Source organism: Thalassophryne amazonica, chromosome 13 (genome assembly GCF_902500255.1).
Source record: "Thalassophryne amazonica chromosome 13, fThaAma1.1, whole genome shotgun sequence".
NCBI classification, from domain to species: domain Eukaryota; kingdom Metazoa; phylum Chordata; class Actinopteri; order Batrachoidiformes; family Batrachoididae; genus Thalassophryne; species Thalassophryne amazonica.
Window position 1 is genome coordinate 97025543 of NC_047115.1, and position 25145 is coordinate 97050687.

General features: G+C 44.2%; 1 protein-coding gene across 1 annotated transcript in view; it reads right to left on the minus strand.

Moving 5' to 3' along the window:
* LOC117523223 (steroid 17-alpha-hydroxylase/17,20 lyase) overlaps positions 1 to 19033 on the minus strand; it is a 57833-nt gene extending 38800 nt beyond the window's left edge. Inside the window, exons 1-4 of the mRNA XM_034184676.1 lie at positions 18725 to 19033; positions 6728 to 6867; positions 5608 to 5836; positions 2136 to 2222 (exon numbers count right to left, since the gene is read on the minus strand). Of these exons, the coding sequence (XP_034040567.1) occupies positions 2136 to 2222; positions 5608 to 5836; positions 6728 to 6867; positions 18725 to 19033 (765 nt within the window). The remainder of the gene's footprint in view (positions 1 to 2135; positions 2223 to 5607; positions 5837 to 6727; positions 6868 to 18724) is intronic.
* Between the last annotated feature and the right edge of the window lie 6112 nt (positions 19034 to 25145).

A 25145-nucleotide genomic window follows, 5' to 3' on the forward strand; every position in this document is an offset into this window, starting at 1 on the left:
GGCCAGAGCTGCCGTCCTGGACTTCTGTCACGGTTCCAAACTCTCCTGCCATCCGGGGGTGCGAAGGACCGTGGCAGTGGTCCGGCAGCACTTCTGGTGGGCGTCCATGGAAGCCAACGTCCGGGACTATGTCCAGGCCTGCACCACCTGCGCCAGGGGAAAAGCTGATCACCACCGGGCACAGGGACTCCTCCAACCTTTACCTGTGCCCCATCGCCCCTGGTCCCACATCGGCCTGGACTTCGTCACGGGCCTCCCGCCGTCCCAGGATATGACTACCATCCTCACAATAGTGGACCGATTCTCCAAGGCGGCCCACTTCGTGGCCCTCCCGAAGCTCCCTATGGCCCAGGAGACAGCGGACCTCCTGGTCCACCACATCGTGCGTCTGCATGGGATACCCGTGGACATCGTCTCGGATCGAGGTCCCCAGCTCTCCTCTCAAGTCTGGAGGAGTTTCTGCCGAGAACTGGGGGCCACCCTGAGCCTCTCGTCCGGGTACCACCCGCAGACCAACGGACAGGCAGAACGGGCCAACCAGGAATTGGAGCAAGCCCTGCGCTGTGTGACGTCTGCGCACCCGACGGCCTGGAGTGACCATCTGGCCTGGATCGAGTATGCGCATAACAGCCAGGTGTCCTCTGCCACCGGCCTCTCCCCATTTGAGGTATGTCTGGGGTACCAGCCCCCATTGTTTCCTGTGGTGGAGGGAGAGGTCGGTGTGCCCTCGGTCCAGGACCACCTGCGGAGGTGCCGTTGGGTGTGGCGCACCACCTGTTCTACCTTGTTGAAGGCCCGGACGAGGGCAAAGGCCCATGCAGGCCGCCGGCATTCCCCGGCCCCTGCATACCAGCCTGGGCAGGAGATGTGGTTTTCTACGAAGGACATCCCCCTCCAAGTGGACTCACCTAAACTCAAGGACAGGTATATCGGTCCTTTCAAGATCCTCAAAGTCCTCAGTCCGGCCGCAGTGAAGCTCCAGCTCCCAGCTTCACTGCAGGTCCACCCGGTTTTTCATGTTTCCCGGATCAAGCCGCACCACACCTCACCCCTCTGTGCTCCCGGACCTGCGCCGCCTCCTGCCCAGATCATCGACGGGGAGCCGGCTTGGACTGTGCGTCGGCTCCTGGACGTCCGCCGGAAGTGCCGGGGCTTCCAGTACTTGGTGGACTGGGAAGGTTATGGACCCGAAGAACGCTCCTGGGTGAAGAGGGGCTTCATCCTGGATCCGGCCCTCCTGGCCGATTTCTACCGGCGACACCCGGACAAGCCTGGTCGGGCGCCAGGAGGCGCCCGTTGGGGGGGTGGGGGGGGTCCTGTTGTGTGGGCCGCTGAAGAGGAGGTACTGCTGGCCCACCACCACCAGAGGGCGCCCTGCCTGAAGTGCGGGCTTCAGGCACGAGAGGGCGCTGCCGCCTTTCAGGAACAGCTGGGGTGACAGCTGTCACTCATCAACTATGACAGCTGTCACCAATCTCCTGGTCATCAACCACACACACAAAAGCCGGACGACATCTCCACCTCATCGCCGAGATATCGTTTGCCTTTGGAGGTAAAACTCTCAGCCGTGTTCAGTAGGTGCTACTGGTATTGTTATTGTGTTCCTGTTTTGGAGGTGGAGGTGTCTTACCCACCATTAAGGAACTGTCGCTGCTTGTATTTGCTGGGTGTACACACACCCACACATAACTGTTTCTGCTTCCTGCCAGCAGTACCAGATCCGACAGCCGGAGACGGTGGCCACCTGGGGACTCGGAACTTGGCGGCTCCAGTATTCTCCGGGTTCGGTGGCAGTGGAAATCGTGTGGGATCCGGCTCTTCTCTGGACGGACGTCTTCTATCCTCGAGCCTGCCCACACGTCACCTTTGTACATTTAACTCTGTCCAAATTCTGTATTTGTCTGTATTTCATTGTGCACGCTTCACAACAGTAAAGTGTTATATTTTTGGCTCATCTATTGTCCGTTCATTTACGCCCCCTGTTGTGGGTCCGTGTCATTACACTTTCACAACAATTATTCTTGTTTCAAATGTTGGCTTTTGTCCTTCTAATGTGGACTTCCTGTCTTTCTTTTTTTTTTTGCAGAACTTCCACATTCCTCTGCACTCCTGTGACGTGTTGTGTTGCAGTGTACCTTGTGTTCATCATACTTCCTCTGCAGCAGCTGGTCCCTGATAGAAACACAGTGCTTCAACAGGCGCAGGTCTGCGTTGGGAAAAATCTGTGAGAAAGACACACTTCTGTTGTAATTTTGACTTTGAATATCAGGGTAATTATTTGTTGTGATTTTGGAATACAGCTGTAGTCTTAGGCTATAGACAAAGTGTGTGTGTGTGTGTGTGTGTGTGTGTGTGTGTGTGTGTGTGTGTGTGTGTGTGTGTGTGTGTGTGTGTGTGTGTGTGTGTGTGTGTGTAGGCGGGGGAGGTGGCTTTCAATAATCTGAGGTAAAATCAGAGGATCTAAGGGGGCAGGGTTAATTCTGTTACATGTGTCACAGAGGTGTTAAACAAGCTGTGTCAGTCATAAATTCTGCTTAAATGAGGAGAATATCTCTGAAAACACTCATAGAATTGTGGGAATTTGCACGTTTAATGGTAAATATCAAAAACATGAAAATGTAAAAGTAGATAAAAATGATTTGGCATAAAATGACCCCTTTAATAATTATCTTATTAGATGTAAAACTATTTCATTTTCAAATCTGCCCACTGAACTTGTTTAATTTACATTTGTAATCAGCGTTTTGTGTGTGAAAGTTGTTTCATGCACAACATAACAATTACAGTTATTAAAGCAAATTACTTTGGTATAAAAAGTATTTAACAAAAAATTTGACCTTCATGTGTCGCTGAGCAGCAGGAAACATTAACGAGGCTCTTTTATTCCTCATGGCACAGAACAGCAGCATGCTAATCCATGTGCTGTATATGTGCTGAATGCGTTATTTTTCCTTGGTGTGATAAAATAACTGCTATGGTCATCTAGCTAAGGACGTCTTCAGGCACGTCCAACAGGGAGGAGACCCCGGGAAAGACCCAGGACATGCTGGAGAGATTGTATTTCCCAGCTGGCTTGGGAATGCCTTGGGATCTCCCAGGAAGAGTTACAGGACTTGTCATAGGATAGGGAAGTGTGGGACGAGCTGCTTGCTCTGCTGCCACCACAACCCAGACCCAGTGAAGCAATTGAACATTAATGAATGAATATAAAAAAAAAAAAAAAAAAAAAACAACATTTGGCCCAGATGTCCAAACAGATCTGGATAACTTCATGGGATGATTTGTGACCTTCACTTCGAACCAGAGTCCAAACAACAGTTAAAGTGATGGAAATATGTGGGTTCACCCCCACTGAAGAACGTCAAAGCTGTTTCATCTGGTGAAAAGTCATGGACTTCATGTCATGGCAGAGTGAGAGCATCATCATGGTGGACGATCTCCAGCAGGGACAGACCATCAACGGGGGAAATGATGCTTCCCTTTTGAAGGAGAAAATAAAGCAGAAGAGGCTCTGACGAGGTGTTCTGTTTCACCAGGACAATGATCCGGCCCACACGTTGGTCATCACCTTGGCTGCCATTCAGGAATGTGGCTTTCAACCTGATCCACACCCAAATTATTCCCCTGATTTGGCTCCTTCAGACTTCCATCTTTTTCCAAACTTGTAAAGGCATCCTGCTGGAGCTCCTGATAACACTGATAATGATATCATATCTGTAGTGGATGACTTCCTTCAGCTCCAGGATAAGACCTTCGATGAGAATGGTATTAAGGCGACAATCCGTTGACTTACACCTGAAATAAAATAATTCAGTTGTGGTTTCTTCTTGGTGGAGCTTAAAACTTTTCAGTCACCCCTTGTGTCGCATGTTCTTTGACATGGACTCATGGTTCTGACGGATGTTCTCTCTGCGGTGGAGCGCGTGAGCAGCCTGAAGTCTGGTATCAGGGAGGCACAGTAGAACTCTGGGATTGGTGGTTTCCTGCAGGCAGGTGTGGATTAGAGTCATGTTGCTTCACGTCAGACAGTGAGATGTCTACATGCTGAACTCCGTGTCTTACCTGTGGGGTGTGGGGGTGTCTCATGGAGAGGTTGGAGATGCACCGGGGTTAATATGAAATCTGAGGAATCTATTATGTTTAATAATGTCTACTCTGTTTTACGGGGACTCTGCTCTTCATGTCCTGGTTTTCTTTTCAGTATTTGCTCATTGTGGTTGTTGAGTTGTAACATTTCTCTCACTGTATGTTCTGACATTTCTGTGTTGTGTCTTTGCTTTGTTTGTGAGTATGACCAAGGCAGATGGTCGCCCCTCTGAGTCTGGTCTGCTTCAGGTTTCTTCATGCTTTTCCTGACCACTGTCACCTGCTCATGTGCTCATCAAGCTTAAACTGTGCGCCCGTGTAGCACCTCGAGGTGCCTCATGTTGTGATTCTGTGTAAATAATTTGAATTGTTTTCTGCACGTCAACATGTAGACCTGGGTTTGACTGGGGTCCCGCTGCCTGTCTGTGGTCTTCTACGTGACACTTTGTTTGCACAGTCCCGGTTCTCCCAGCTGTAACTTGGTACCCAGCCTTGGCTGGGAAAGCAACATGTGTTGGACTGAGGTCTGGTCCAGGTAGAGGCGTAACAGGGAGTTTTAACATTTGATGATAAGTTCAGTAGGTTTTTTTTATTTTATTTTATTGACTGTCAAACAGCAGCAGAACATGTAAAAGAGTTCACCTTTTTCAACAAGTTGAGACTGTGGCCTGCTCCCGTAGACGTGTCCATAAAATCATAGAGGGATATGCTTTGGCAAACTTAATACCCATTACTATATTGGATCATGTTGAAAGTGAGGATGGCCCAGTGGTTGTTCCAGCAATAGCAAAGATTTCATGTCTGCTACCTACAACGCGCGTGGAATGTCTCAAACCTAAACCTACTGCTAGGCATCTTATATATGCCACTCTGGAACCACCCCTAAACCCAAACAGTTCAACTGTCAACCCCACTGAGGTCCTTAGACTGGGTCTCATTAACATAAGATCACTGTCCTCAAAATCATTGTTGATTAATGATTTAATTATTGAAACCTGGCTTAAACCTACAGCTGTCCTCCCCTTAAATGAAGCCTGCCCCCCAGCTTATACATTATACAGTGAGGTTTAGGGCTAGTGGCCGGCGATCATCTTAGTATTTTTTCTGTTTTTTCTTGTTGTTTAATGCTGGCAAATTATACAGTATTTTTTGTGTTTCTGATGCCTGATTCTGTTTTTTCTCTGTTTAAGGTGCAGCTCCATCCAGAGATGGGAGTTGTGTTTGTGTTGGCGACCCTCCTGTCCTGTGCACCAACAGCATTTCTTGTATATTCGTCAGTGAATTGTTCTGTGAATTGTTCTGTAATTTGTGTCTGTATCATGGCCCAAGCAGAGGGTCACCCCTTTGAGTCTGGTCTGCTTGAGGTTTCTTCCTCAGAGGGAGTTTTTTCTTACCACTGTTGCTCTGGGGGTTGGTAAGGTTAGACCTTACCTGTGTGAAGTGCCTTGAGGCAACTCTGTTGTAATTTGGCGCTATATAAAGGAAAATAAATTGAAATTGAAATTGAAATTGAAAATTCACCTGTAACCAGGGGAAGATGTCCACCAGGCTGTCCTTGGCCACCGTGTCCACGATGCCCTTACTGTACTGTAACATGGCCTCAAACTCAAAGTCTCCTCGGCTGTAGGATGAGTTGAAGCAGAGCGAGCAGATGACATTTGTGACAGCCCGGGTTAACTCCGGAGCCAGATCCAAGGCCAGCATGGAGTCCGCTGCCTCCGACAGGATGTCACACAGGGACTGGGCCTCCCTGCAGACTGACAGGAGACATTAACCTTCACCTCAAAGTCATTCAATCACAGCTGTCGGCATTCATGCTTTGATGCAAGAACATTCAGAAAGCTGCAGTCCAGCGTACTGTAAGTTGGATCAGGACTAAAACCGGGTTCAGAACCTCCATTTCCAGTCAGTCTTCCCTTACTCTGCCCTTCTGTCTTCAGCGTCCCCATTTCTCTTCCACTGTACCTCAGCTCGTCTCATCACACATCCAAACCACCTCTGTCTTCTTTCCTGGATTATCTCAGATATTCCTGATTATTTTATTTCTTCTTCTGTGCAGATGTGTATCTCCACACATCATCTCAGCAGTCTCATGTCTCCTCATGCACTCCCTCACCGCCAGTCTCTCTGTCTCAGCTGACCTTTCCACTGTCCACATAAACTTGACCTTTAACCCTTTCCTGAATGTGTTACTTTATTAATGGATGGTTTATTGAATCACAGAAAAAAAACTTCCTCCACCATCAGGTCCAAAAGGTACTCAAGAAAACTAAGAGCTGCAGACCTGAACTCCAGGTTCCTCTGATCCAGCATTTGTACCGGGTCATACACACCCTGAACCATCTTTACCGACCTTCTCTGTGCCTCTTTTCTCCCTCATCCACCTCCAACCCTACGAGCAGATGTGTTGGATTCACACCCTGATTATTTAAGTGCATCTTTTTTCAGACGCATTGATTTTAGAAATTGAGATGAACTTCTGAGTTGTTTTAGTTTCTGTGTTGCCGTGGAAACAAATCAATAAGGAAAGCACATTTGTGAACAGAAATCTGAGAGGTCTCAGTGAAGCACACCACCTAGTGGAGAAGCAGTGCAATAACAAGCACATCCACTGTCACAGAGCTGAACAGTGTGAACTCACTGATTTTCCTCGATGGAGGCTGAGCCCTCTCCAAACAAGCACAGTGCTGCATGGACAATTTTCCGGTGGAACTTCCAGGTGGCACTATAATCTCCAAAGGCAATGTCTTTTCCGTTTCTGGTGAGGATGTCTGTAGTAACCTTAAACACAAATTAAACAGATAAAGAATCAGAGACTGTTATGGCACAAAATCCCAAAGACAAGAATTAGGACCCAAATGCAGTGAACAGATCAGGATTACAAAAATATAACAATTTATTCTACAAATAATGACAATGGTTGAATGTACAAGTCTGTGGTAACAGGCACTGGAGGAGGGAGACGTCAACCAGGGTAGAGGTAATAGGTAGCTGTTCTCCAAACCAAATGGTGAGTGACGATGAATCCAGAACCAAAACAGGACCAGGTGGCCATGACAGAGCTGACGGTACTGGGATCATTGAGAACACAAGAGAATGCAGAGCAGACACCAAAGGGAGCACAACAGTACCCCCCACCCCCACCCCTACCTACCAGACTGGCCCGGATGGGCCTAATAGAAGTCCTGGATGAGGGAGGGGTACAAAATGAGACCCTGTGACACCCAGGAGCTCAGGTTCATAACCCTCCAAGTCCACCAGATACTGGAAACCCCAGCAGCGCACATCCAAGATCTGGCAGACGGTCAAAGTCAGATGGCTATCCATGAGCCAGGTGGGAAGTGGGGGATTGGCCGGAGGACACAAGGAGCTGATGCAAACAGGCTTCAGGCGAGAGACATGGAATACTGGATAAATTCTGAGAGTCTGAGGCAACTTGAGCTTGAGGGCAGCAGGATTGATGACCTACCTCCTCAATCAGGAATGGTCCCAGAAATCGAGGTGCCTCAGCCTTGAGAGGGATATCCTTGGCCAAGAGCCACACCTCCTGACCTGGTCGGTAAAGCAGGGCTGGGGTCCGGTGTTAGTCTGCATGGCACACAGTCATGTCCCTCGTCTGGAGCAGGGTGGAATGGGCCGTCCTCCACACCCGTCAACAACGCTACAGGATAGCCTGAACAGACGGCACAGTAAGATCATGTTCCTGATTCAGAAATAATGGGGGCTGATATCCCAACGGAATATTCAAATGGAAACAGGCCATGGCTGAGCTTGCCTGAGAATTGTGCGCATATTTGACCCAAGGTAGACAGGCACTCCAAGAGGACGGGTAAGAGGATGTGACACACTGGAGAGTGGCCTCAAGTTCTTGGTTGGCCCGTTCCGCCTGGCCATTGGTCTGCGGATGGAATCCACATGAGAGGTTGACCAAGGCCCTATAGCAGAGCAGAAGTTTCTTCGTACTTGTGACGTGAACTGGCAACCTTGGTCCGAGATGATATGCTGGGGGATACCATGCAGCTGGAACACATGGTGGACTAGGAGGGTCGGTGGTCTCCTGGGCCGAGAGTAGGTTGGACAGGGCCATAAAATGTGCTGCCGTCAATAACCAGTCTATGATGGTGAGAATCACTGTATGTCCATCTGTATGTTGGTGGGTAGTCCCTGTGATGAAGTCCAGGCAGATGTGCGACCAAGGGCGACCAGGAATGGTGGCGGATGAAGGAGGCCAGAGGGTGATTGATGGTGCGACTTACTCATGACGCACATGATGCAGGCGTTCACGTACTCCCGCACATCTGCCTGGACCACAGGCCACCAGAAGTGTTGGCATAATAGGTGTAAGGTCCTGTGGATGCCAGGAGGAACTTCAGTGTATGGACGAACTGCAGGATGGTTGATCAAGCTGAAAGTGGAACAAAGATCCAGGCAGGTTTTCTGGGCCTCCCGGATGACACTCTCAATATCTCATGTGAGGGCTCCAGTCACCATCTGGTTGGGGAGGATCCAGTCCGGAGGTGAAGAATGTTTCTGATGAGTGAACTATCAAGACAAGGCATGGGGTTTAATGTTCTTGGAACCAGGCCTGTAAGTTATTGAGAAGTTAAAACATCCAAAAAAGAAAGACTACCTGGCCTGTCTGGAATTAAGTATTTTGGCAGAATGGATGTAAGCAAGGATTTTATGATCAGTCCATACAACAAAAGGAACAGACATACCTTCTAGCCAGTGTCTCCACTCCTCCAGTGCATCCTTCATGGCCAGGAGTTCCCGGTTCCCCACATCATAATTGCCCTCAGCGAGAGTCAGATGCCAAGAGAAAAATGCACAGGGGTGGAGGTATTTATTGCCCTCAGCCCACTGGGAAAGGATGGCCCCAATCTCGATGATGGCAGCATCGACCTCCACGATCAACTGCCCGATCTGGATTGGGTTGAATAAGGACAGGAGCAGTGGTAAATCAATGTTTTAATGACTGGAAGAAATGTTCGGTTTCGGGAGGCCAGAAGGAAGAGGTTCTGGATGACATACGTTTGTGAAGGGGGTGCTGCAACTTGGCTAAAGTTTTGAATGAAGCAACAGTAAAAATTTGCGAATTCTAAAAACTGTTGGAGTTGCTTGGTGTTGGTGGGAGTGGACCATTCAGAAACGGCTGAGATTTTGGCTGGATCAGGTTCATTGTAGACCAGTGCTTGAAAAGTGGCGGGAGCATTAGTGAGACCGAAGAAATGCCATAGTGGCGTATTGAATGCGGTCTTCCATTCTTCTCCCTCTCCTACGGAGATCAAGCTTGGAAAATAGAGACGCCCCCAAGCCCCAAGAGGTCAAATGCCAAATCAAGCAGTTGACGTGGATACTTATTCCACATGGTTGTGGCATTTTACCCACAAAAAATCGATGCAGGGGCGCAGGCATAGGGTTCCATCCTTCTTCCCTACAAAAAATAAGCCTGCCACTAAGAGAGAGAAGGAGGGATTGGATAAGCCCTGAAGCCAGAGAGTCTTGGATGTACTGCTCCATCAATTCCCTTTCTGGGCACGGCAGGTTGCAGATGCGGACAGAGGGAAAGGACGCACCCAGAAGCAAATTGATGGAGCAGTTGTAAGATCGGTGCAGAGGCAAGGAGAGCACCGGCTCTTACTGAACACTTCACAGAGATCATGATACTATTTTGGAATAGCGGATAGATCGATGAGTGTAGAGTCTGATTCCCTGGCACCCTGAGTGTGCGGGATGGACGAACGGTGGAATTGGAGGTGGCAGGCTTCACTCCACCGGGAGATAATCCTGGTCATAGAGTCAATATTTGGATTGTGGAGGGTTAACCAGGGGTGGCCCAACACCCAGTGACGGATAGGATGAATAAACAAAAAAACTACAATGATTCGCGATGGTTACCAGAGACTAACAACGTGACAAGAACCATGTGATGGGTATCGAGGGAAGTGGAGTGCCATTTAATGCAGTTACCTGGATAGGGGGATGAAGTGCCACAACCATACCACAATCCAAAAAATTGGCATCAGCACCAAAGTGAATAAACGGCTGGAGCTGCAAAGACTGATCCTAAAAAGGAGAGTTGCCGGAATTTGGGTGCACATCGTACGGCCATTGTGCAGTGAGTAGCCTGGGTCTATGCAGAGCGCTGTCTTTTGGCCAGACTGGGGGTTTCATGAAGGATGTGCCCCCGGGCACTACAGTACAGGCACTCCCCGGTGTCAATCAGGCCCAGCCAAGCTGCATAGGTTCCTTGGCAGGGTGCCCTGTTCATGCATTTCCTTTATTTACCCAGGTAAAAAAAACTCATTGAGATTGACATCTCTTTTCCAAGAGTGACCTGGCCAAGACAGCAGCCAAAACATTGTTACAACGGTGAGACAAGACAAGAGTAAAACAATTAAAACCATTAAGACCATTAAAAACCACAGTGAAATTCAGCATGTACTAGAAGCAGTCACAATGTCCAATAGTGTTAGTTTCACGTTCCTTCAAAAGAGATTTAAATTCACCCAAAGTCACAGGATCAGTTAATTTCAGATCCTTTGGAGTTTGTTCCAAGAAGCGGGGGCAGCATATCTGAAAAGCAGTTTTTCCCAGTTCAGTTCTCACCCGAGGAACTGACATCTGAAATGTTTGTTGGATGAATGTAGGCCGTAAGATGGTTGATTTTTAAACATATATACACACAGGTAAGATGGCAGGAGCCCAAGAATACATTTATAGACAATAAAAACCAGTGGTGACAATCTACGAGCAGACAGAGATGGATCCTCGGCTATAGAATACAGTGTTACAGTTGGTGAACACGGTTTCCACAACCAGTGATAAAACACAAAGCACTATGGTACACACTGTCCAATTCTTGAGGTGCTGTAAAGTTGCATTCATGTACAAATAATCTCCATAGTCCAACAAAGGTAAAAAAGTTACAGAAATTAGACGCTTTCTTACAAGAATTGAAAAACAGAATTTGTTCCGAAAGAAGAAACCCAATTTCAACTTTAGTTTTCGAACTAGGGCCCTCAATATGGGGTTTAAAAGACAAATCTTGGTCAATTAATAAGCCGAGGTACCTGTAGTTGACACAATTTCTATCTCTGGTGCCCTCGGTGCTTTTTATCTTGGGGAGATTTGCGGGTAACCGTTTTGCATTTGAAAAAGCATTACTTTTGATTTGTCTGCTTTTAAAACCAGTTTAAGTCGTCCAATGAGACTGAATTATATTAAAAGCCGATTGAAAACTGCAAACGCTGTTCAAGTTGTGGCAGAAGAACAATAGATAACTGTATCATCTGCGTAAAAATGACAAGATGTATTGGATATATTACAGCAGAGATTATTAATATAAATAGAAAATAACAGTGGGCCTAGGACAGATCCTTGGGGAACCCCTTTTGTTATGGGAAGAAACGGAGAGGAAGACCCTGAGAAATGAACGGATTGCATCCTCCCTGATAAGTAATTACTAAACCAGCCCAGAGCTTCTTTAGAAAAGCCAATCACAGAGAGTCTGTTTAAGAGAATGGCATGATCAACGGTATCGAAGGCCTTTGACAGATCAATAAAAGTGCAGTGCTATATTTTTTACTGTCAACAGCCTCGATTATTGTCATTGAGAACTTTCACAGCAGCGGTCATTGTGCTGTGTCCTTTTCTAAAACCTGATTGATTATTAATTAAAATGTCATTTTCTTCTAGATACTATTTAAGCTGGTCTGCAACAAACCTTTCAAGAATTTTGACTAAAATGCATAATTTTGAAATGGGCCTGTAGTTATTTAAAACTGATGAATCCCCTCCCTTTAAAAGAGGAAGAACATATGCAGTCTTCCCACAGCAGGAATGATATTGTTAGTCAGACTGAGATTGAACAGATGGTGAGGGGCTCAGAAATAAAATCTGCGGATAATTTAAGAAAATGAGAATCCAGATTATCAGGACCTGCAGATTTAGCAGCATCTAATTGCTTTATTGCTCTCTGAACCCTCGACTTGTGTTAAAGGCCTCAAAACAAATGATTGGGAAACATTTTGTGATGGTGAAAGGGAGTAACTATTAGAGTGGTTTGAGTTGGATACAAAGACTCAAATAGAGAGCCGGATGAAACAAAGTGATTATTAAAACAAGATAGAATTTCTGATTTATCAGTAATAAATTGTGAGTTACTGAGAATATGAGTTGGGAAATCATTAGTTTGGATTTTCCAAACAAGTTGATTTTATTGCTTTCCAGAATTTCCTTGGATCAGGAGACAGACACCCTCTCTACTTTTAAGATTAGGCTTAAAACTTTCCTTTTGCTAAAGCTTATAGTTAGGGCTGGATCAGGTGACCCTGAACCATCCCTTAGTTATGCTGCTATAGACGTAGACTGCTGGGGGGTTCCCATGAATGCACTGAGTGTTTCTTTCTCTTTTTGCTCTGTATGCACCACTCTGCATTTAATCATTAGTGATCGATCTCTGCTCCCTCCACAGCATGTCTTTTCCTGGTTCTCTCCCTCAGCCCCAACCAGTCCCAGCAGAAGACTGCCCCTCCCTGAGCCTGGTTCTGCTGGAGGTTTCTTCCTGTTAAAAGGGAGTTTTTCCTTCCCACTGTAGCCAAGTGCTTGCTCATAGGGGGTCGTTTTGACCGTTGGGGTTTTACATAATTATTGTATGGCCTTGCCTTACAATATAAAGCGCCTTGGGGCAACTGTTTGTTGTGATTTGGCACTATATAAAAAAAATTGATTGATTGATCATTGAGGCTCTTTGTTGTTTGGGACAAGTAAAACTCAGATTTGGCCTTTTAATTAAAGCGGTACACCGATTTCTGAGCTGTCGGAAACTGACCCAGTCTGTCTCTGACTTGGTTTTTCTCGCCCAGGCCCAGGCTTCATCCTTTTCTTTTTAAAAGATTGGAATTCAGTTGAAAACCGGGTTTGAAGCGGCCCTTGACCCGAAATTTACGAACAGTGCATGTCTATCAATAATTTCTATAAAAGCATCAAAAGTATTTCCATGCCAGTTCTACCGAGTCAATAATAAAAATTCTGTTCCAATCAAAAGCCCATAGGTCATGGAAAAAGGCCTGTTCACTAAAATGTTTGAAATCACGCTTTAAAATAATTTGGGTTTTTGTTTTGGGTAGTTTGGTTTCCCTGACTGTAGCAATACCACAATGGTCACTGATGTCACTGACAAAGATTCCAACAGCAGAGTACTTATCTTAAAAACAGGTCCAGTAAGGATGAATTAGAGGGCCGTGTGGGATTTGGTCTGGTTGGGCCGTTAACAAGTTGTTCTAAATTAAAAAAATCACAAATCGATTTAAAATTATCAGAAGCAGCGGACAGCCAGTCAAGGTTAAAATCCTCACAAATTAAAATGTCTTTAAAAGCTAAGTTTGAAAGCTGATCAGTAAATGCAGACAAAGCATTACTGTTTGCTGAGGGTGGTCTGTAGCAGCCTACAACCGTAAGAAAATGACCATTTAAAAGTTCAACGTTGACATTGCCAACGTTGACATTGCCAACGTTGACATTGCTGTAGGCATTGCCGGTGGAGCGTGAAGAAAAGGAGATGAACTAAGGCCAGATACTCTGCAAGCTAAGCTGAGTTTCTGGCATCTGTGTCAAGGACTGATGTATTAGGTGAGGACTGACCGGAGTACTGAAGCAGGTGAGGATGATTGCAAACAGGTGCATGTGATCAGCGCCGTGAAGTGGCCCCTGCAGGAACAGGAAGGCAGGGGGAGCAGAGCAGACACCAAAGGCAGCACAACACAGACATCCAACTCATGTCTGTTTAATGTTTCCTCTGCCAACATCATTCTGAACTTCTGTTTTCATGTGTTGTTTTTGCTCTAGTTATGGATTTCTAATCTCCTGTTATCGGCCCTTGCTGTGGTTCAGGACTTCTTTTTAGACACTTGTGGTGGAAACTTTGTATGTATTAAACATCAATTACAAATATAGAAAAAAAAACAGAGGGAATGGTCAGAAAAAGATCGAAACATCTCAAAGTACATAAATCTCCAGGACCTGAGCAGATGGAACATTTATTCTCAGAGTCAGTGAATCAATTAAAGAAATCTCTCTGCAAAATTATAAACAGATCATTAGAGGAAGGTAAATTATGAAATTCATGGAAAATTGGGGGCTGGCACAGTGACTTAGTAGTTAGAACTATTGCCTTGCAGCAAGACGGTTGTGGGATTAATTCCCACCTGATCCCTTCTGTGTGAAGTTTGCATGTTCTCTCCATGTTTGTGTGGGTTCGCGGGTGTTCGGGCTTCCTTCAACTTCCAAAGTTATGCAGGTTAGGTGGACCGGTGACTCTAAATTGACCGCAGCTATGAATGTGTTTGTTTGTCTAAATGTGGCCCTGTGACGGACTGGAGTCCTGCACAGGGTGAACCCGCCTCACGTCCTGTGACTGCTGGGATAGACTCCACTGGGAGTATTAAAGCACATCAATGAGTTAAATACATCAGACAGGCTCCTATAAAGACTAACAGAGTGATAATAACCCACTGTGAAAGGCCGCCTGAACAGTTTATTAATGTCATCCAGTGATATGATACAAAGATGAAAACTTACTATTTGTTACTTTAGATGATACCATTGATTTGACATTCTTAAAAAGGCAACACAAATGAGGGGTTTAATCAGAAATCACAGCAGTCATATGGCGCGAGGCGGCTTCACCCTGGACAGGACACCAGTCTGTCACAGGGACACACACAGACAAACAAACACATTCACTCCTACGGACAATTTAAAGTTTCCAATCCACCTAATCTGTGTGTCTTTGGATGTGGGAGGAAACCGGAGCACCCGGACTAAAGTCACACAAACACGGGGAGAACACGCAAACGCCACACAGAAAGACCACAGGTGGGAATCGAACCCATGACCTTGTTAATGTGAGGCAACAGTGCTAACCACTAAGCCAACATTCTGCCTGTCCATAATCTCACTCCAGCTTGCTTTTTTTTTTTTTTTTTTTTTTACTAATTTACACGTCCTGGGTTTGGAGCAGTCTGGAATACGTGTTATGTGTCGGACGCAGCTCGGAGAACCGAACCAGCGTTTGAAAAGACCCAGTATGAAATAGCAGAGCACGGTACAAAGGCTAACTGAATTTAATACATAACAGTGATACATAAAAAACAAAGTGCGGTCTGGCGTGGTGCGCTCCCAGCAGCGCTAACGTCCGGAGCCAGAAGCTGTTCGGACTCAAGGACCCCCGCCGACAACCCCCCAGGTGGCCGCAACAAACCGAGTCTGTGAAGAGGAACCATTATGTGAGTCCACACTCTACACACAGAGAGAACACTTAAAGGTGTACAAACAGCAAACACTTCCTGGCTTGATTACTAATCAGATTCCCAACCTGCAGGCATGGAACATCCAGTTCACAAAACTCCACTGCAGTGGAAGTCGATACATGACTAACATACAGCTCAATATAATAAAGGTGTGAGGGACACCACATTTACTGACTGTATAAATGTTAGTCACAAAAATCTAACGTACCTCAGAAGTGTGCTGACGAGCGTGAGACCTCACCCCCTCCTCTTTCACAGACCGTGCATCAAACCTGGACTTCTCAGCAGCCATTGATGAGAGATGGCTCCCGAGACGACGATCTCACCCGTCTGGTCACAAGGTCGAGTCTCTGGCAAACCACACCGTGCACTCCAGTCTTAAATGCCACCATGTTCCAATCCATGCAGATGCACCACAGCTGTGAGTCCTGATGAGCCGCAGGTGATCAGCCTCAGGTGATCAGGGTGAGGTCCTGATAAACTCAGCAACACAGCCACTCAGTTCCAAATGCAAACCACCTGGAAGGAGAAGCAAAGGACAGAAACAAAAAGGCAGCCAGGCCCCCAGCCATATAACAATACGTTCCAGCGATGTGACGTCCCTCATACACTGGACAGACAGCTGAAACTGGGGGCGTTTCAGGGAAGAGCAACAAACAAAAATGGGTTTTCAAGATATTCAAACTAACAAAGTAACAAAACTAACACCACTGGATAAAAAAAAAGATGCAAGAAAGGGGGTACGATTGAGCCTTATAAAACTTTAAATAATATTTTTGACAGTGAATCGACTCCTGATCATTATCGGAGGATAACAGACGGATCACAGCAAGAAATGATATAAAGAAGGTTATGTCTGGATTTGAGGAAATTCTCATTTACAGTCAGCGTGGTGGATACATGGAACAGCTGCTAGACGACACAGTAACAAGTGTCATCAGTTTCAAACAGAGGTCATACAAATACTGACAAACAAAATGATCGAGAATATAATATGGACAACAATTAGATCAGCCAAAAATTAAACTCTTACTGCAGCAAACTCCACAAAGAGTTGCAGGTCTTGCACATGCATGCAATAATTGAACTTAACATTTAACTGTTATGCTTATTGATTTGTTTATATTAAAATGTAATATAAAAATGCACTTAAAATCCATTAATCTTACTTGTTTTCCTTTCATTTCATTTAGTTTGTTGTTACTTTCTTCACAGAAGATGCAGTTGAGGGTTTGATTCCCTGTTTAGAACACATTCTGGGCTCCTCCTTTATACACAGTTAATTATCAGGTTATTTAATTTTTATCTAAACAACATTCATAAACAAACAAACAAACAAAAAAAATACACTCACCGGCCACTGTATTAGGTACACTTCTTCAATTGCTTGTTAACACAAATGGCTAATCAGCCAATCAGATGGCAGTAACTCAACGCATCTAGACGTGGTGAAGATGACTTGCTGAAGTTGCAGAATGGGGAAGAAAGAGGATCAAAGTGACTTTGAACATGGTGTGGTTTCTTGGTACCAGACTGGCGGGTCTGTTCAGAAACTGCTGATCTACTGGGATTTACACCCACAACCATCTCCAGTGTTTACAGAGAATGGACCAAAAAATAAGATATCCAGAGCAGCGGTTGTTTGGGCAAAAATGTCTTGTTGAGGTCAGAGGTCAGAGGAGAATGGACAGACTGTGTGATGTCATCATGTCAATATGGACCAACATCTCTGAGGAATGTTTCCAAAACCTTGCTGAATCTATGACATGAAGAATTAAGGCTGTTCTGAAGGCAAACGGGGTCCAACCCGTGTGTGTGTAGGCAATCTATGTATGCAGCAGGATTTGTGTGCCACAGTAATTAAGCAATTGACACCAAAGTTGGTATGGTAACAGGGGGCACTAAGGGGGAGGTCACTGGGGCCCTTACGTTGAAAGTGTACATGTGTGAGCACACACACGCGCATACATGAGCGTTTGAAAAGACCAGAAGTGACCTTTGACCTCAGGTGATGCACGTGCACATAGCGTGCACGCTGACATCCATGAGATGTCTTACAAATCACTCCAGAGGTGTTATCAGGTTACAAAAACAGCATTTTTAGTTTTAGACATTTTTATTTCTCACTCACTTTACAATAATATGTAAGAAATGCTATATTTATATTTATACGGAAACACAGCGGTTTCCTCTAATTTCATACTTTTGTTTTCTGATAGTTTTAATCCTTTATGTATTGATTTATTTATTTCATGAGAGCTGCTGTTTTCCTGTTTTATGCTTTGGGGCGTCTTCAGGTCCCAGCTGCTGACTTTCAGAGAGTGCATGTGAAGGGCTGACAGTGTGCACGTGATGATTTGACCATGGAAATATAGACCTGGATTTCTGTCAGACCTTGAAGGCATCACGTTCTGGGCCGTACGAGCACACAGAGTTAAAGTGTGTGAGGATCTGTCTGGATTTTCCATGGATTTGACCCTCACACACTTTAACTCTGTGTGCTCGTTACGTGATGCCTTCAAGGTCTGACAGAAATCCAGGCTTCTTCCTAGAAACAGTGCATGAGGTCTTATTTGGCCTTTGTGTGCATTTTAATGTAAATACATATTAAAAACATAATTTTACTTCAACATGAAGTTACGTCTTCCCTGCTCATTTTCAAGAATCGTTTCTTAGGTGACAAACTTTTCTTGTGCATCATCATCATCATCATCATCATCATCATTATTATATTATTATTATTATTATTATTGGTATTATTTAATTTTATTTTTATTTGAAATACATTTCATTCCTTCATTCAAGTACAAATACTGCAGTTTTGTTCAGTTATTTGTGTGTATTACACCATATTATATTTAAAGTTTGTTGTCATACATACATGAAAACATAAATCAAACCTTCGACCCACCAGCGCCGTGTCTTTGTATGTTTGAGTTCTATTGAGATCTTTTTTTTTTTTTTGACATCTTTGGTATTAAATACTTGCTGGAGTTTGCTCGGAGTGATACAGATTAAAACTACGTGTGCTGAAGTCACAGCCTGTCCTGCAAAGGAGCCTGCAAACCTGTGAGGGATCTAACTAAACCTGAAGGAGAACCCACAAACCTGTCAGAGACCTCCTAAATCTGCCAGAGAGCCGATGAGCCTGGGATGCACCTCCTATACATGTAAAAGACCTTCTAAACCCATGAGGAACCTCTCAAATCCACGAGTGACCTCCTAAACCTGTGAGGGACCTCCTAAACCTTTAAAGGACCTCCTAAACCTGGATGGCCCGCAGAAGTCGACTGAGAATTAGTGTGAAGAGGAAAAGCAGCACTCACAGTTCTGGGTCTTCCAGCAAAAGCCTTTCCCTTTTTCAGCAACACTTCTTTGGCATGTAGATGATGGTTGACCATGATGACACGGCGGGAGCCCATCATCAGTGAGTATGTTGCTCCATATGTTTCCTGCAGCTCTTTGAAGAGGATGTGAGGTTGCTGCCGGCCTCGCAGACTCAGCAGGCTGCCGATGAAGGGCAGAGCCGGCAGCCAGGGAGGCTCCTGGAGTCCATCTGAGAACAACGGGACCTTCAGCCGCACAGCCAGAAGAAAAACAGCCAGAATAACACAGAGGCCCAGGAACCAGGCCATCAGTGCGGTCCAGAGTCCAGATGGAGGACAGGAGCTGCCTTGCAGCCTTTAAAGGACTCCTTCAATGCCGCGTCCTTGACTGAAAATGCGCCGGCTGTTTCAGTTTGATAAGTCCTCAATAAAAAAGAAAAAGACAGTTTTTTTGTCCTTGAGCTTTTCCTCACACAAACACATTTAAACATGAGATGACTGAGTCAACAAACACCTCCACAGTCACCCTGAAGGTCTCTGTAACTCCTCTGAGTCCTGAGATTTGTTTTTTTCGATAATGAAGCTGATCAACACTGTGTCCTCGAAATCAGATTATGAAAAGCAGCATAAAGAAGGATGTAATTATTAAATATTGTGATCACAACGACAGCGTGCCAAATAAAAGACCTCCAAAGAAGAGAGGAAATTAGAAAATTTTTGAATTTTATGTCTATGAACTTAGCTAAACGTTATATGCTAGCTAGTCCATCTGATGGATGAAGTCAAAGAACTGAAGAAGATCATCTGAGAAAAGGATCAGATTATTAACAGAGAATAAAAACTGATGACTTGGAGCAGCATGTATGAAAGAAGTTCATCAGACGCAGACTGAAAACACACAGCGATGCTGTGGTCATGTTTTACGGGTCGACACGTGGATGCGCCCCAACGTCACAACCGCAAAACAAGCCTTCAGATTGATGATGTCACAGTTTCCCCCGAAGAACAAAGAGGCTAAACCTGTTGACAGCATGATACTGAGCTAAGAAACTGAAGGGCATGTGGTCTATCATTTATTCATTTTCAATAACAGTTCACTCCAATTAAGGGTCACGAGGGGCGGAGCCTATCCCAGCAGTCACAGGGCGTCAGGTGGTTCACCCTGGACAGGACGCCAGACTGTCACAGGGACACATTCGCACACACACACACAACACACACACACACACACACACACACACACACACACACACACACACACACACACACACACACACACACACACACACACACACACACACACACAGAGTCAGCCTTATATATTAGATCACGACCCGCTCACTGGAGCCCTTATTTTCACAGTTCATATGGTTCTCAGGTAAGGTTGCAGCATCACACTTTACTTACTACATAGTAGCGGCTGGTAAGGGTGAACTTTAATTACAGTCCCAACGGGTCAGCGCACGCCTCGTGTGAGTTAAAGTGCACATTTAATTTAATTTATTTTATTAAAATGTCCCTGCTGTGTGCAGCTGCCAGAGCGTTGCAGTGATCTGACCTGCTGTCACCTTTTATCATCATTCACTTGAGTCTCATGAAAGTCACAAATTAAGAAAATTAATGACAACATACACACAATTTAACACAACTTACTACACCTTAACTCAAGTGACATGAAATATACGATGACATGGATAAATTCAGCTCTACTACCTGTAAGTACAAGAGGTAACTCAGCTAGTCACTGTTGTTTGTGGTGCTCAGAATCTCAGGAGATTTATGTTCCTCTTTTTCCCTTGAGATACTCTTTAAGTCTATCCACCTTATTCCTGATGGGCGATCCTGTAGAAGTGATTATGGCTCAACGTCCTGTTAGACACCAGAAGTAAGACAGTGAGACATTGTTTTCTAGCAGTTTTCATTTCCCAGACTGGTTATTTAAAGTTGATGTTTTCTTTCTAAATGATGATCAGCTCCCGTAGCATTTAAAAATGTTCTTGCACAACTCAGGAAACGTTGCATTGTTTGCGGTTGTACTAACAACAGATGGAAGTTAAATCTGCAGCTACAACAGTGATGTTTTTAAACACTCAGTTGAACTAAGAGAGTTTCCACCGCTGACTGAGAGATGAGGAGCCCAGAAGGATGTGACTGAAAAACTCAAACGGCCACTTAAAACGTTATACGTGTGCTCTTTTTATATACGCTGTATGTTTTTGTATATGTATGTTATACGTGAGCTATAGACTTAGACTTAGACTGCTGGGGGGTTCCCATGATGCACTGAGTGTTTCTTTCTCTTTTGCTCTGTATGCACCACTCTGCATTTAATCATTAGTGATTGATCTCTGCTCCCCTCCACAGCATGTCTTTTTCCTGGTTCTCTCCCTCAGCCCCAACCAGTCCCAGCAGAAGACTGCCCCTCCCTGAGCCTGGTCTGCTGGAGGTTTCTTCCTGTTAAAAGGGAGTTTTTCCTTCCCACTGTCGCCAAGTGCTTGCTCACAGGGGGTCGTTTTGACCGTTGGGGTTTTTCCGTAATTATTGTATGGCTTTTGCCTTACAATATAAAGCGCCTTGGGGCGACTGTTGTTGTGATTTGGCGCTATATAAATAAAATTGATTTGATTTGATTTTTACTTTGATGACAACAAGCCCACAGAGGAACGTCTCAGTTTGTGGTCAGGATGTGACAGACCACCAGAGAAGATAAGATGACTGACAGCAGTGTCACCAGAATAACAGATATGAGTTCATGTGTCTGAAGGACAAATCACTGTAGTAATAATCATTAGTAACAACAACATGTATTATCCTTTTCTGAACAGTTCAAATGTAACGTGTTTGGGCCGCTACTCAGTATGAACCTAAAAATGCCATAATTTCAGTACAGACAAAAAATGTTCAACAAAGCAGTAATTTAATCTTAATCTGAATTTAATATTGTAGCTGTTATTATGTCCCAGGTTTTCTCTTGGTTTCTGGAGCACAGAGGTGATGCTGTTTCCAGTGGGAAGTCGTGGGGTTGATGGAAGGTTCATGGTGTCATAAAAGTGTCATGAAATCCCTAATGGATCACTTCTTGATAATCATGTCCTGTATATCTGCCCTCAGATGAACAAGATGAGATGGATCAGGGTGAGGAACTTGTTTGCAGTAACAAAGTCATCATGTTGGACCCATAGATGGAGGATCTCACCTGTTCAAAAGGGCCCATCATCACGTCTGAAATGCGTCCACCACCACCAGGACCACCAGGACCACCAGGACCTCCAGGACCACCAGGACCTCCAGGACCTCCAGGACCAGCAGGACCACCAGGACCTCCAGGACCACCAGGACCACCAGGACCATCCAGGACCTTCAGGACCACCAGGACCACCAGGGACCTCCAGGACCACCAGGACCTCCAGGACCACCAGGACCACCAGGACCTCCAGGACCACCAGGACCACCAGGACCACCAGGACCTCCAGGACCTCCACACTCTGTAGCTGACTGCATCTCAGAGAGTGATGCAGACTCCCGTCTGTATGCAGGGAGTCCACTCAGAGAATTTCAAACACTTCACCATCAATGCTGGTTGTGACACAAATTCTAATGACTTTGATGAAACTAAGACAAAACTTTGTCATGGCTGATTTATTACACAGATTTAAAATATCACAAGGTCAGGTCAAGAAGAGGGGGGACTGTGGACAGACGTCATGTGAAGCATCTCACTGTGTGGCTGAAACAATCAAAGCAATGCTGCCAAAAGCTTTTAAAGAGCATGTTGCTAATAAAATGTGACTCCACAGTCAGTTTTCAAAAAGCAAAAAAACCTGGATTCAAGAAGTGACTCATACAGTCACTATTATGCAAATAACACAGTTAAGTATTTAGTGGCTGTTTCCCCATCTGGAATAATCATGTTTATTTCTGACACTTATGGTGGAAAATGTGACATGTACAAAACATAAATGTTTTTTTTATTTGGAACATATATTGAAAAAAGTATTGAAAACAGTTTTCATTGTAAAAACAAAAAATAAACAACTGAAAGTGTCTTATTTCCATCCTTCTTTATTTTCCTTCACACAGAGTTCTTTTGTTGTCTGTATCACACATCACACCTGACAAGTGATGACTGTATTTTTAAGAGATTCAGATATTTGGGGCAGAGCAGAACCTTTTTTTGCAACAAATTCATCCATTAATGTTGGAAGCAGAGTAGAAATTCTGGAGGTGTTTCATGAGTCTGTAAAGACTTTGTCAAATGAAATGTTCAACTCCATGTCTTCAGTTGGTGTCCAGATAACCAGCTGCAGACACGTCAGTGTCAACTGGACCTGGAGGGATGTAAAAATATGGCTTAGAGTTTAGTTTAATCAGGACTCACGTGTATTCTGTCACATTAGTTCATACATTATAATTAACTAAAGTTCCCCACCTGGAGATCTGCCTTGACCTTTGATCCATGAACACCTGCTGTTTGTGTTTCACCTGATGCTGAAACTCAAACCCAGGCTCTGTGATCAGGGACTTTGCACTGTTTCCCGTAATCAACCAGACGTTGACCAAACGTCACACTATGTGTGACAGGGCCCTAAACAAACACCGGTTCCGGTTCGTACCGGCCGTCTCACCCATAATTCATGCAAAGCCTCAAGGGGGCTCAAAATAAGGTGGATTCTCGAGGCACGAGTTTGTTCCTATTTTCAAGTTTAGACAAGCTGCACTTTTCCTTTTTTCCCTTTTAAATGACAGATTTTAAGTTTAACTTGTTAAAAATTGTTTCTCTCAATGTTAGATGATTATGTAACATCAAAAAAGGAAAGCTTTATTTCTCTTTCTTAGAAAAACTGATGCCAACATCATATTCCTACAAGAAACACATTCTTCTCATCACTCTGCTGGTGTCACAATTCTTTTCAGTTCAGAGGAAATACCATTGAACATTTCTGTTCTGATGACGGCAGATGGATTACACTTGTTTTCAAATTGGACAACTCTTGTTTCATTATTTGTAATGTGTGTGGTTACAGTGGGGCGACTCCAGTAAAACAAATGTTGGGTCAGATTATACCAATGTGAAAATTTTACAGGATAAATATAAAGATGCACACTTAACTGCTCCTAACTGGCAATTAGGATGGGTAAAATGCAGTAAACACATTTCACTGTGCAGGGAACATGTTCCTATGTGCATATGACAATAAACTTCTTTTGAATCCTTTGAAATTGAATTAAATATAGGAGGTGATTTTAATGATGCTCCTGCAGAGAGAGTGTCTCAGAATTCTCATTTTTAATCCACTGCATATTTGGATGACACGTTATCTATGACAGACCTTTGGCATTTCTTTAACCCAAATAGTAAAGAATTTTCACGGAGTAATGCCAGAGACACACAGAAATCTAGGATTGACTCCGTTTGTTGCCTGTAACATAGCAGAGGTTTTATATCATTATGCTCCTTTATCGGATCATAAACTGATTTCTATACATTTAATTGGTTCGGGGGGGCAAACAAACAAAAACTATGTGTTTATTGGAAATTAAATAGCAAATTACTTCAAGATAAACCATTTCAAGAAGCAGTTAAACAATTGGCCCTTTATATCTTTAGGAAAAGTGATATAAGTTATACTCAGAAATGGGAATATTTCAAATTTCAAATAAGAGAAATAGCTATTAAATGCAGTAAAGAAATTAAAAAGAAATGAATGCAAAGGAACAGGAAATTATGGAAGAATTGAAAACTTTACTGGATGTGGGACATCTGTCAGATAACAATAAATTAAAATTATCGCATTTACAGAACGAAATTGATCAACTCTCTACAGATGCAGATAAAGGAGCTTTCCTTTGATCCTGCACAAAAATGTTTAGGAAATGGGGAAAAAAAATTACAAACTTTTTTTTTTTTTTTTTTGCTTTGGAAAAACATAACTGCAGTAGAAATAATCTCTCCTCTGAAAACTGGTGATAGCATCAGTACCAATCCTAAAGAAATAGCAGAGTATGCAGGATTATTCTATAAAAAACTGGATGAATCTGAATTTGACTCAGAGTCTTGTGAAACCTTTTAGATCATATAAAAAATTATATTCCCACCATTTCAAACCAATTCAAAGTAGACTGTGAAAGGCCTATCTCAAATAATGAATTTGGTAAAGCCTTGAAACATATGAAATTTAGAAAGTCCCCTTGGATTGATGGCCTGCCCTGTGAATTTTACCTCTGTTTTTGGAATCTTATTGAAACACCATTAATGGAATTGTATAAAGAATGTATTAATAGAGGGGAGGTGACAATTACTATGAAACAAGGACTACTGAGCTTGATACCAAAAGCTAATAAAGACCCCCATCCATTGAGAAGTGGAGACCAATTACCCTTTTCAATATAGACTACAAATCACTAAGCACTTTTATATACA